This window comes from Enhydra lutris, unplaced genomic scaffold (genome assembly GCF_002288905.1).
Source record: "Enhydra lutris kenyoni isolate GAN:26980312 unplaced genomic scaffold, ASM228890v2 scaffoldscaffold73, whole genome shotgun sequence".
Lineage (NCBI taxonomy): Eukaryota > Metazoa > Chordata > Mammalia > Carnivora > Mustelidae > Enhydra > Enhydra lutris.
This window is the reverse complement of record NW_019154157.1, coordinates 5,064,315-5,076,222: the sequence shown is the minus strand read 5'-3', so window position 1 is coordinate 5,076,222 and position 11,908 is coordinate 5,064,315. Positions and strand designations below refer to the sequence as shown.

General features: G+C 54.4%; 1 protein-coding gene across 1 annotated transcript in view; it reads right to left on the bottom strand.

Annotated features, from left to right (window-relative positions):
• Positions 1 to 2,736: 2,736 nt before the first annotated feature.
• LOC111160057 (MN1 proto-oncogene, transcriptional regulator) overlaps positions 2,737 to 11,908 on the bottom strand; it is a 44,624-nt gene continuing 35,452 nt past the window's right edge. Inside the window, 1 exon segment of the mRNA XM_022522862.1 lies at positions 2,737 to 3,144. Within this exon segment, the coding sequence (XP_022378570.1) occupies positions 2,963 to 3,144 (182 nt within the window). The 3' untranslated portion in view covers positions 2,737 to 2,962.

The window sequence follows — 11,908 nt, the reverse complement described above, 5'->3', positions numbered from 1 at the left end:
ACCTGCGCTCCCAGCCCCCATGGGATTCTGAATAGACCTACAGAAAAAGAGGTGGTGGGGGGGAAAAAATGAAGCAAGCCCCACCCACAAATGTACCACAGTCACGATTAACGTCATATTTATTGTTATTTAGCTGCTCAGGAAAACATATACAGGTATATACAATATGCATGAATACAGAAGACTGCACTTTACATATTTTTTTAAAAAAGAAAGAAAAAAAATAACACTCAATTTCATGAGCTATTGTCACAGTCTTCCAACCAAGCATTTCAGAAATGAATTTCTTTTAAGAGTCAAAAAAGATTACAGGATTGCCTAACACACAGCAGAGTTAAGATTTTATATTTTACATGTGCAATAACGTTTTCGTTTTCTTTCCCAAAAAAAGTTTGCTATGCAGTACCAATTACCAGTGTTTGGAGTCTCGTGGGTTGAGTGTGTTTTTAATTTGCTTTTATTCTTTCCATTAAACCAAATTTAATGAAATAACATCCTTTTGCTTAAGGCTATTTTTAAAGCTGTTCCATTCTGGGGTCGTGGGGAGCGAGAAAGTTTAAAACTTCAAGGGTTTCCGACGCTGCTAGGACTACGGAGCTGATGGCCAGGTGCTAATGAACTCAACCCAGGGAAAGTCAAAGACGAAAGTCGAGACTCTTGGCTCCCCGGCCTTAAGCAATGAAGGAGAAATCATTCTTGTTTAAAAAATAAAGTGATAAAGCTCTCAAACAGCTGTACATTGCGGAATCAGAAAGGGCGTGGAGTTTTGCTCAGACTATGGCTGATTTCTCCTGCGGCCCCTGGCAGGCGCAACTTTCTCTTCCTCTTTCCTCTGATGGCAGAACTCGGGGACTGAGTCAGTTCACACCTTACCACTGCTGATCAATTCACACCACCTGCTCTTCTGCCTGCCTGCTGCCAGCCCCCAGGGGCCGGACCTGGGCCATGACAATCCAGACAGGACCTGAGCCAAAAGGCCCCCAGCAGGAAAGAAGAGGGAGGGGAAAGAGCGAGATTTTTCTGGACACTCTTCTCCCTTTGCTGAAAAGTTCTTTGAAATAAACAATGTGGGTGTTGTATGGTGAACCCAAAGCCTTCAGGTCACTTACTTAAAAAACAACAACAACAAAAAGCCAGGTCTAGAAACTCTGGGGACCTGGGGACAGAGGGGAGGGGGCGCCAGGCTCAAAATAGAGCATTTAGTAAGACTTGCTCTTTAGCAAAAATAGAAGGAAAATGGTGGTGTTACTGGTTTGGGTGAAGGGCTATCAGTCACTTCTTGTCTGATCCACCCTGGAGTCTGTGTGCCCCTCACGACCCCCGACCCCTGAATCATACGAGCCTTTCATAGGCCTCCACAGCACCCAAAGGTGCCCGCTCCGCCAGCACTGGCCAGCAACGTCTGCCGCTCTGGGTCCTCGAAGTGGTGGTGGTGGGGTGTCCAGGAGCCCTGCTCACTACTGCCTGCTCAGCTAGCCACCCCCCCATCTTTGCTCAGAGAGATGATTCCTTGGTGAGGTGCCTGGAAGAGGGCTCTAGTTTTGCAATAGGGTGAGATTAAATCAAAAGGTGGGGAGAAGGGGGTATTCTGGGGTTAAAGAAAAAGGCCTAGGCATCAAAGTCATTGTTTCCTTCCGGTAGCCCCCAGGAACCTGTCAACCTCTGCAAAGAAATACACCCAGGTTCAGAGAAGGGGGGCTTGGCAGGCTGAGCCTGGGGGCTCCTTCCCTGAGCCCCCAGAAAAGTGCTGGCAAAAGCCTTGACCCTCCCAGGGATGGGGGGCTACCCAGGTTGAAATACCCAGGGAGAAATAGATGGGCAGCGAGGACAGAATGGGAGTGGTCGGGAAGATACACGCAGTCCCACATCCTTCCTCCCCGCAAGGCCTGGCTGGCATCAGCTGTGTGGGCAAAGGTCAAGGGCTGAGAATGGATCCTCCCCCACCTTGGGCACCCAAGACCCGGCCAGCCCCGCTACAAAAGGGCAGAAGCCGGGAGCCCCCAGAGACTCTGCAAGCTGGAAGGACACCATCCCTCGTGCACACCAGGACTGCTTAGCATAGCGCGAACATTCAGAGCCTGGGCGTTTGCACAGAGGCCCAGAAAAGGAGAGAAAACACCACTGTTGAACATTCCGACTCCTTCCCACTGAGCGGGCTGGACACGTCATCACCTCCGTTGCAGAGAGGACAGCTTCCAGCAGAAGACAGAATGGAGCTGAAGGCTGAGCGTGTGTTTGTAGGAACGAAAATATATCTCTCTCTATTTTCTTAGGAAACAGACAAAACAAAATCCCAGGCGGAATACCTAAGGGGGGCATTAATTGTTTGGCTCCTGCCTGACTGATGACAGTTGGGTGTCAATATATAATATCGTGATGACAATTTGACTTTCGCCCGGCAATATTCCAGAACTACTTTCTCCAGGATTTCCATTTTAATAAGCAGTGAACAAAGCAAAAAGGGGGAAAAAAAAAAAAAAAGACTGGGGATTGGTGAGGAGAGCAATGAGAATAAAAGAGAATAAAAAAGAAAGTAACTCTTGTCTTATTACGAAATAACAATGCTTGGACATACAGCAGCATGAAAATAAAACAAGGAAAGAGGTCATCTAAAAAAACGTATGCCAAGATTACAGAAAAACGGGAATTATCTAGCAGGAAAAAGGCGGAAGCAAAAGTTTGCTAACTGCAGAAGGGTTAACACTGGTAACATACTGTGGCAGACGAGTTTTCTTTTTTAAAAAAATTTTTTGAGGTCCCCCCCCTTTTAAATTAACCCTTTCCGGTCCATATGCCACTAAGCAGGTACCAACCTAGAAAAAAAAATCATCCACTCAGCAATAGTGGCCCTTTCAAATTAATAGGAGGGTGGGGTCAAGGGAAGGGGTTGGGGCAGGGTCAGGGGGAGGGGGCGGTGGGAGGGGGTGAAGGGCCTGGTGGGGGTTGGGCATTTCTTGTCAATTCAAGTCAGGGCGGCCACGAATGTCCCAAATCTGTTGGAAATGTCAGAGTGCAGGGACCGCCATGTGGGCACGGAGGCTCGGGCCTTGGCGTCACCCACGTCGTCTGTGCAGTGGACAGACAGGCACTGCAAGTGGCTCCCCGGCTGGGTTGCTGAGGCCTTATTTGCAGGGAGGTCGTGGGCTGTGGAGAAAAGAGGAAGACATGTTAGCAGCAGGCTCAGCTCTTTGGGAAGCCCTAAGGGGGCGGGGGAGTGGGAGAGGCAAGGGAAGAGAGGCACCATCCACGCCCTCTTTTCATGCCTGAAGACCGTCTCATCTGAGGAGAGTTAGAGAAGTTTCATTCAAATCCCCCTGCTGTTGCCTCTAACGTGGCTGCGAGACCTTAGCCAAGGGTAAGACTCTGGCTCGATGTCAGGTTTTCCCCCCTCAGGAAATGGGAGAATTGGACAGGGTTGGCCCATCTCTGATGGACTAGAGTTCCCAGAAGATTGACTGGACATAAAATAAGGTGGACAGGCTTCCTGGAGGAGGAGCATCTAACCTGGGCGTTGAGGCATATGTAGGAGTTCACCAGATGCAGTTAAGGAGTAGAGGGGAGGGTTGTCGAGGTCTAGAACACAGCCCTTTCTCTTATCATCCTCTGAACATTTGCTATAGATCCACTATGTGCTGGGAACTTCCTGAAATAGTACGACACTGCTCAGAGCAGTAATGATCAAGAGTCCAGACTCCCTAACCGCTGCTTTATGAAGGGACTTCCGGTGATGGGATGAGGGAGTCGGTGAAAATGCCTTCCATTTCCTTCTCACATAGTCACACAGCATCAGAAACACTACAGATCATAGCGATGCCTGAGTTAGACCAACTTGAGGGGAAAGAAGTTTGATAACCACTCACTCCTTAGTATGAATTACACTCAAAGAGAGTAAGAACTGGGGGTTCAGAGGCAGGGAAGGAATGGAACAGTCATTTTGGGGGGCTGCTAGTTTACTGCTACCAAGTGGCCAATGGTTCTGTTCTCAGATCTACTATATGTTTACGAGTGTCCTCATCATTCCCACTTTTTAGAGCCTGACTCTCAGAGAGGAGAGGCGACCTGCCCAAGGTCACTCAGCCAGGAAGGGGCAGAGCTGGGCTTGATTGTGAGCCTGTGGTCAATCTTTTGACTCTAAAGAAGTGAGCAAAGCTGGAATTGGGGGTGGGGGCCCCACTCCAGCTGAGGGAGCACGCCCAGATACTGAACTCCATGACCGGCCCGCCCTCCCAGCAGGGCCCTGTGCCAGGTAGGAGATACCCCACCCATCCCGCCCTCTGGGATTAAGGGGGAGGCCTCCCCTGGGAGTTGAGCCATAGCCTGCAGAGAAAATCCTCCCAGAGGATGGGCCAGGCTGTGACTAACCGGGCTTCCACCCTGGAGCCCCAGAGACACCCAGCTAAGGACCTTCATGCCAGGAGCAGCTGGGCCCAGGGGGGAAGATTCTCTCTCTTGTTCTTTTCCTCATTCATCCAATTAATAAGGCCTTACTGAGTCCATACTATGTGCCAGGTGTGGCTCCAGCCCTGCGGATCTGGCCGGAAGTAAGGCAGACGCTATCTTTGTCTTCCTCCTCCATGAGCTGGCAGTGAAGGCAGGAGAGAGCATCACAGACACCATGGGGCTTGAGTCCCAATCCCAGCCCCACCACCGTGTGGCAAGGAGTCTGCCCCTCTCCCTCTCTCCAAGCCTTAGTTCCTCATTGCAGAAGTGGGGGTCATGTCCTCTCCCTCAGGCCTTGTAATGGCCTGACATACAGAGAGATTTCCCCCCCCCCTCACAGAGCTGCTGGCATAGTCTCTGGGAGTTCAGGAGGTGAGGGGTCCTTGCAGCCATCTAGAGGCCCCCAAGCCTCGTCCCTTCCTTGGGACTAACTAGGTGGGCACATTCCTGCCCATGAGACTGGCATCTATGCTCCCATTTCACAGAAGGAGAAGCTGAGGTCCTGGGCTCCAGGTTTCAAAGCTGGTTAGCAGCAGTAGTGCTGGAATGCTGTTAGTGCCACACCCAGGGTCTCCTGGGGAGAAGATACCCCAGGAAGTTAGGAGCCTCAGTTTCCCCCTCCCCACACCTCCGTTCTTGAGCCTAGACTTTGCCTTGCTCCTAGTGATGCCCCACTCCCTAATCCCCTCAGAAGGAATCCTGTTCCAAGCATTGTGAGATCTGGATTGGGTAAAGGGAGCATCTGCCATGGAGAGAGAGAAGATTCTGAAAAGGATTCCTTACTTTACTTCACTTCACACTCATAATCTCAAGGAACCGACACAGCAAGGCTTGTGCTCATTGCACAGGTAGGAAACCGAGGCCCCTTGCCAAAGTCCACACAGCTAAAGAAAGACGAGACCCCCAGAACCAGGCACCTGGCACCTGGCACCTGGCTCCCTTGCTCTGGGACTGCAACGCTAGGAAGGTGAAGGAAAGTTGCCATTTCCTGAGTTCTGTGCTCAGACGGAGGAGGCTTGCAGACCCTTCTGGGAGCTGCATTTGCTGAGTGATCTTTCCAGACTGACCCAAATGGCCATGTGTCCTCGAGATGCCGTATTCCCCAGTTCTGGATGACTCCAAAGCATACCATGTGCCAACCCTAGAGACAGCTGCTCCTCTTACTTGGAGAAGATTAAGTGAGGGCATGCCAGGCACACAGCTGAAAGTGTCCCTGTGTTATCTCATTCCATCCCATGCCCCCCACAAGCCCAGCAGCTGGGTGCCTCTTCTCCCCACATTAGAAGGGGCACCTGGGGCTCAGAGAGGGTGAGGGGCTAGCCCAACATCACAGGGCATAGGCGCAGGATTCCCCAGCCTCTGCCTGGGACAAGCAAGAGAGTCTGGTATCCACGGGGAATATTTTTAAGAGAGAATATTATTCTTCAGTTCTTGACAACCCAAGCATGACCAAACTCATCCTCCCGCCAGATTCATTCCAGCTGGGGGGACCCAACACGCCCTAGGACTGCAGCCCTCCACCCCTCCAGGGCTGCTGAGTGGCTGCAAATAAATCAGTCCCACGGAAGCTGCCTCAAGTCAGGGCCTGCCCCTGCTCCAGAGAAGTCCCCAGTCCCCGCTCCTCAGTGATGGCAGGCATGCCGGCCCCCCACACCAGGACCCAGAGAAAAAAACCACCCTCGCCGAGCTCCCAGGACTAGGAGTTACTTGGTGCTCACAGACACCAATGCAGACCTTCACATTTTCTACTTGTTAGTGACCAGCCTCCCCCATCAGACTGTGGCATCACAGTACCCTGCACACAGGTGCTCTGTTGGGGGCCTGTGGGCTGTGGAGTGATTCTCATCCCTATTTGGCAGATGGGAAGACTGAGGCCCTGGGTAGGTGAGGCGGGGGAACTGTGCAGGCGTCACCCAGGGCCAGGTCAGCAACTTGGACCAGCCCTCTCCTTTGAGTCTGGGATTCCCCGAGCACTGGGCTGAGGTGGGATCTTGAACCCCCCCATACATGGGCAGCTGGCCCCATCTGCAACTTGGGGATGGTGATCCCTGGCAGGCCCATCTCCGAGCAGCTTAGGGGGATCATACAAGAGAACGACAGGAGACACTGTGCATGTGGGGGGATCATTCCTCGAGGCAGGGGTGTCACCAACTCAAATTTGTCACCCCAAATGACCCTCACCCCGCGCAGGCAGCCCAGGGGCCGAGGTGAGGGGCTTCCGGTTCTGGGACCCGATGTCACGCCCGCCCAGCAAGGCAGGGCCTGGAGGGGGGAAGCCCGCTCTTCCTCCCCATCCTTCTTCATGTGCACAAACATGTCCTAGCTGATCTATCCAGCCCTTCCCCAGGACCCCCTCCCATCACCACACAACACACAAGCCACTTGGTCGTTTCTGCCACCAACTTGCTACCGTGGCATGGAGGTGCTGGCTGCCCCCTGCTCCACCCCACAGTGACCCTGGGGCCTGCGTCGGATGGATCCCCAACAGAGACGGTTAAGTGCCACAAAGGGAAGGAGAGAACCTAGAGTCAGTGTCAGAAAAGTGAATAACAAGAGGAATGCCATTTCTCCTACAGGGTTCAACCATGACAGCGCCTACCACTTGTGGAGCACAGGGCTTTTGCGAACATCACTTCAGCTCCCAGAACCTCAGCCCTGGAAAATGGGGAAAATAATAGGACTGGCCCTCATGGAGGCGGCGACGAGGATTAAATGAAATGATCCATGTAAAAGGCTTAGCCTACTGCCCAGCACAGAGCCGACTCCCGCGCGGCAACACCGCTGACCCGCCTGCAGGCGCAAACAGAGAAGGGAGAAGGGGACAGACTCGTGTCTGTTTACCTGGGGACACCTCATGGCTCCTTTCCCTCCTGGAGAGGCCGCCCACAGAGGGAGCCGGGTGTTCTTTCTTTTTTAAAGGTGGCAAAACAGGCACCACCTTGCTCCGCATTCAGGATCCCCAGGACTGGGTCCCAATTTGGGAGAGGCACATGGTCAGGGGTCCTGAGCTGGGGACAGCCGCCACCCCCCAACTCCCTGACCCCCATCCCCTCCCCGAGGCAGGGTTTGGTGGGACCTGCAGCACCGCACGGCTCTGTCCTTGAACCTCCAGAGAGGGGATTTCTGTCCACCTCCTGTCCACCACCCGCCCACCGCCCGCCCACCATAGGGAAGGCCAGAGAGAGGGCGTCATGGGGGTCAGGGAGGCCTCCAAGTAGGGCCCAGATCAAGAGTTCCCTGACTGCTCATCCAGAGCACGCCCTGGGCAAGGTGTTAACCTGTACTGCAAAACGGGAACCAAGTTCACAGGCATCTGGGAGGATTAATGGAGATAACACGGGTAAAGACTTGAAGCACGTGATGAGCCCCCCAAAATGTTAGCTGCTCTTAGGGTTATTACACTCACTGGGCTTTAACTACCCAGGACCTCGGAGGTGGTCAGAGCTAATCCTGCCAAATGCCAGTAGGGGATACTGGCCACGGGATGGTCTCTTTCTCTCCATGGGTGCCGGGGGGCGGGGGTAGGGTGGGGGCCTGCCTTGCCCCCTGCCCCCCCAAGGTGGGGTGGGGCAGGGGGACCAGGGTGCGATCCCAGGCAAAGCAGGCAAATTAGAATTCCGTGCGTATTTTTAACTTCCAGCTTATGTAAGGAGCAGTGTGGGCCCCAGAACACAATAGCGAATGACTCCCGCCCGACTTACCCTCACCGGATTCCGACAAAGGGAAATGTATTTTGGTTTTTCCTTTATTTGGACCTGGCAGGGGGAGACGCTGGTATCTGACAGCTGCCACTCAGCTGGGGGGCTGGGCCATTGAGCCCGGAAGCAGAAGCAGGCCTGGGAGCCACAGGGCTGGGCCAGATCCTACCAGCGCCCCTTTCCTGCAGCCTGGGAGGCCTGGAGGCCCCCAGATACTTCCATGACTCTCCCTTTACTTTCATGAACAGCTCCTGTTCCCCATCTCCAAGAAAGGTGGGATATGGCACCCAGGGCACTGAATGTCTCTCTTCACTCTTGCCCAGGCCCCAGAGCCTAAGCACCAGGGAAAGAGGACACTGCCTCCAAAATCCACCCAGTTCTCTCCCTACTGCCTCCACCCCGGGCCAGGCCCCCACTGCCTCCTTCCTGCTTCCCCACTGGCCCCCAAGCCCATTTTCCCCTGTGAGTCAGATACCTTTCCCGAAGCACCAACCACGGCAGCCCCCTCTCCTGCTTAAATCTTCCACGGCTCCCCAGTGTTCCGAAGGTAAAGTTCCCAGCTTCGCATAACCTGACCTGCTCTCCTCGTGGGCCTCCAGCCTCACCTCTCCGTGAGCCAGCTGTACAGTCCCTCCACGAAGCCCTGATCCTTCCCGCCTCCACAGCCCTGCTCCTGCCATTTCTTCTGCCTCGAGCACCCCCCACCCCTCGCCCCTGCTGACTCCCACCTTCTACCTGGCTGTCAGCCTTGTGGCAAAGTTTCTCCAACACCCCTACTCTGAGGTGGGTAACCCCTCTCCCTGCTCTCACATGACACCCCTGCCCCCAGCCAGCAATGATGCCTCAGTTACCCCCGAGCTGGCTATGGGGTGCAGGGACACATCTCACCCTGGCAGAAGAGGAGTCCTGTGCTCAGGGCCCTTGACAACAAGCTGCCAAAGATGAAAAACATCATGTGGGAGGGGGGCACTTTGCAGCCAGATGACCAAAGTCTGCATCTCAGGCCCTGACGCTCCCCCAGCGGGTTGACCTTGGGCAAACCGCAGCCCCTCTCCAAGCCTCAGCTTCCTTCCCCGTGAAATGGGACAAGGATAGCACCCAGCTCCTCGCCGGGTTACCCCAGGTTCTTTGGTGCCTGGCACACGGCAGATGCTCACGCAATGGCCACCAGCTGTCACAGCACACAAAAGTCACAGGAAAAGATAGCCTTGCCCAGTGGTAAGCAAAGTCACAAGGATTTTTAAGGCAGCACATTTTTAAGAACCTGCCACTGGGAATGTGGGGGACACAACCCTAGTAGGAACTGACCCCCGCCACCCAACTGGAAGCCTTCTGCAGGGCCCCACGACCCCAAAGCAGAAGCCCTCCTCAGCTGCCTGTCCATATTGAGTCCCTGGCCCATGTCTCCTCCTCCAGGGAGACACACAGGGTTTAGAGGACTCACTTAACTTCGGTCTGAGGGTGGGAACAGCAAATCTAAGCCAGATGGGGGGCCGTACACAGAGGGTCTACAAAGCCACCAACGAAGCAGGAACATGGCACACCCAAACCCCCACTGTTCTCCCCTACCGTCAGCAGCTTTGGGGGAGCCCCAGCTCTGTGTGCTCAGAGCCTGGATTCAAATTCCACCCTGGTCTAAATCTCACCCACTCCATAACCTTGGGCAAGCTCAACTTGCTGGGCCTGTTCCCCCCTCTGGAGAGGGGGGCTAAAAATCTCTCCTGTGACCAACCCCCCTCAGAGGAGCCTGGGCTGAGGGAAGACACACTCACGAGGATCCCAGCTGTCTGTCTGGTCCCTGGCACACAGTAGGCTGCTGAAAAGGATTTGTTAAATATTTCATTTATTTTTTATTTTCTTTAAAAAATTCTATTTTTAAGTCATCTCTGTACCCAACTTGGAGCTCAAACTTACAACCCTGAGACCCAGAATTGCATGCTCCACCGACTGAGTCAGCCAGGCGCCCTAGATTTGTTAAATATTTGAAAGAATGATTCACATTCTCATCCCAGCTCTTCACCTGCTTGCTGTGTGACCTTGGGCAAGTCACTCCCCCTCTCTGGGCCTCTTTGGTCCTCTCTGAAATGAACGGTGGTGGGTAGATACACAACCTCCCTGACTCTTTTCATTCCTTCAGGGAAATCAGATTATGCATTCTATGTAGGGTGGAAACTGGGGCAGGAGCCCACCCCAAGTAAGGGACATTAAGATACCTTCACCTAAGAAATCCCCAAGAGCATAACCCTGGGGATCAGGGATAGAGGGCTTGCTGCTGGCAGCCTGAGTGATAACTCCAATCAGTCATCTTACAGAGGCCAAGGGACCAGCCCCTCCTCAGCCCAGCCCTCTGCCCGCACCCCACCTTTTCGCTCCCCTCCCTTCGAGGACAACTTCTAGCAGGGGTATTACTATGACAAATGAGGAAAGGAAAAAGGAAACGTGAGCCCATCCCCACTGTTGTCAGCTCCAAGGATGATAAGAGTGAGCACTGACTCTTAGGCTCCCTATGGGCCTATCTCATCAGATGACCCCAAAACCTGGGGAGAGACGGTCCAACACCAGGTCATTTCACCCGGGGTAGGGGGGCGTTAAGGCTCAGAGAGGGGATGTCACTGACCCACAGTCATGCAGCCAGCCAGTAGAAGAGCCGGGGTCACTCCCAGGTCTGCCTGATGCCAAAGTGTGTGGGTCCATCAAAGTCACATGAAAAAGTGAAATTTACCAGCGAAAGTGGTAGGCACTCCCTCTCCCTGACCCCTATTCTTTCTTTCTCTTTGTCTCTCTCTCACACGACACCCCCCCAATTCTTTCTCAATCTCTCTGTTCTCTCCCCCTAACCCCAATTCCCTGTCTTACCCTGAAATCAACTCTCACTTTTTGGGGAAGGGGCCGTGATGTTCACAGATGGGATGAGAATGACCCCCAGAGTGACAGAGAAGCCAAGGACAAAATCTGAGGCCCGCCATTCAGTCTTTCTCCATGGACACTACCTGAGATTTTCCACATCAGCCTGACATGACGGGGGCGATCCAAAGGCAGCACGGGGGCTCCTAGGAGGAAGAAAGGGCCCCCCACCAAGGATCAGGAGGGACCCTGTGCGGCCCCACCCGCCTGGGCCCCATGAGGGTAAAGAAGGGGTCTTGTGCGCACACGGGCCGCCGGGCAGCGGAGTCTGGTGCGAGCCTCCGCCGGCCCCTGGAAGCCTTCGGAAATTAATTGGAGTTGACTTGGCTGAGGGCAGCTGTCATTTAGATTGAGAACTGGCTCAGGGCTCCACTGAGGCGAAGCAGCAAGGGCATCGTGGGGACTGGGCGGCCAAGCGCTGGGGATGGGGGCAGGGGCTGGACACTGGGGACCTTGCCCAGCCCTGGAGGAGGAGACAGGGTGGCGGAAGAGCACCAGAGCCCACAGGACAGACGTCGCGGGCCCCTCACCCCGGCCCGGGCCTCCGATTGGGCTCCTTCTCCTGGCGCCTCGGGACCCACAGCCAGTGACCTGTGACAGATGCAGCCCCGTGCACCCCCTGGGCCACTCCTGGCCTGTTCGCTACCAAGACATGACACTTAGGGGTATGGAGGGGGCCACAGGCTGACCCCTCAGCCTGGCCCTTCCTTCTGACGGGGCCCACTGTGGTGCAACAAGAGTCCCAGAGCAGGAAGACCCCTTCCCAAGGGGTCCAGATGGGAACGGGGGTGCCATCATTCTGCCAGAAACGCGGGAAGGGCCCCTGTGGTAAAGCGGGCAGAGTCAGCCCCCCGCCAGGCACCAAG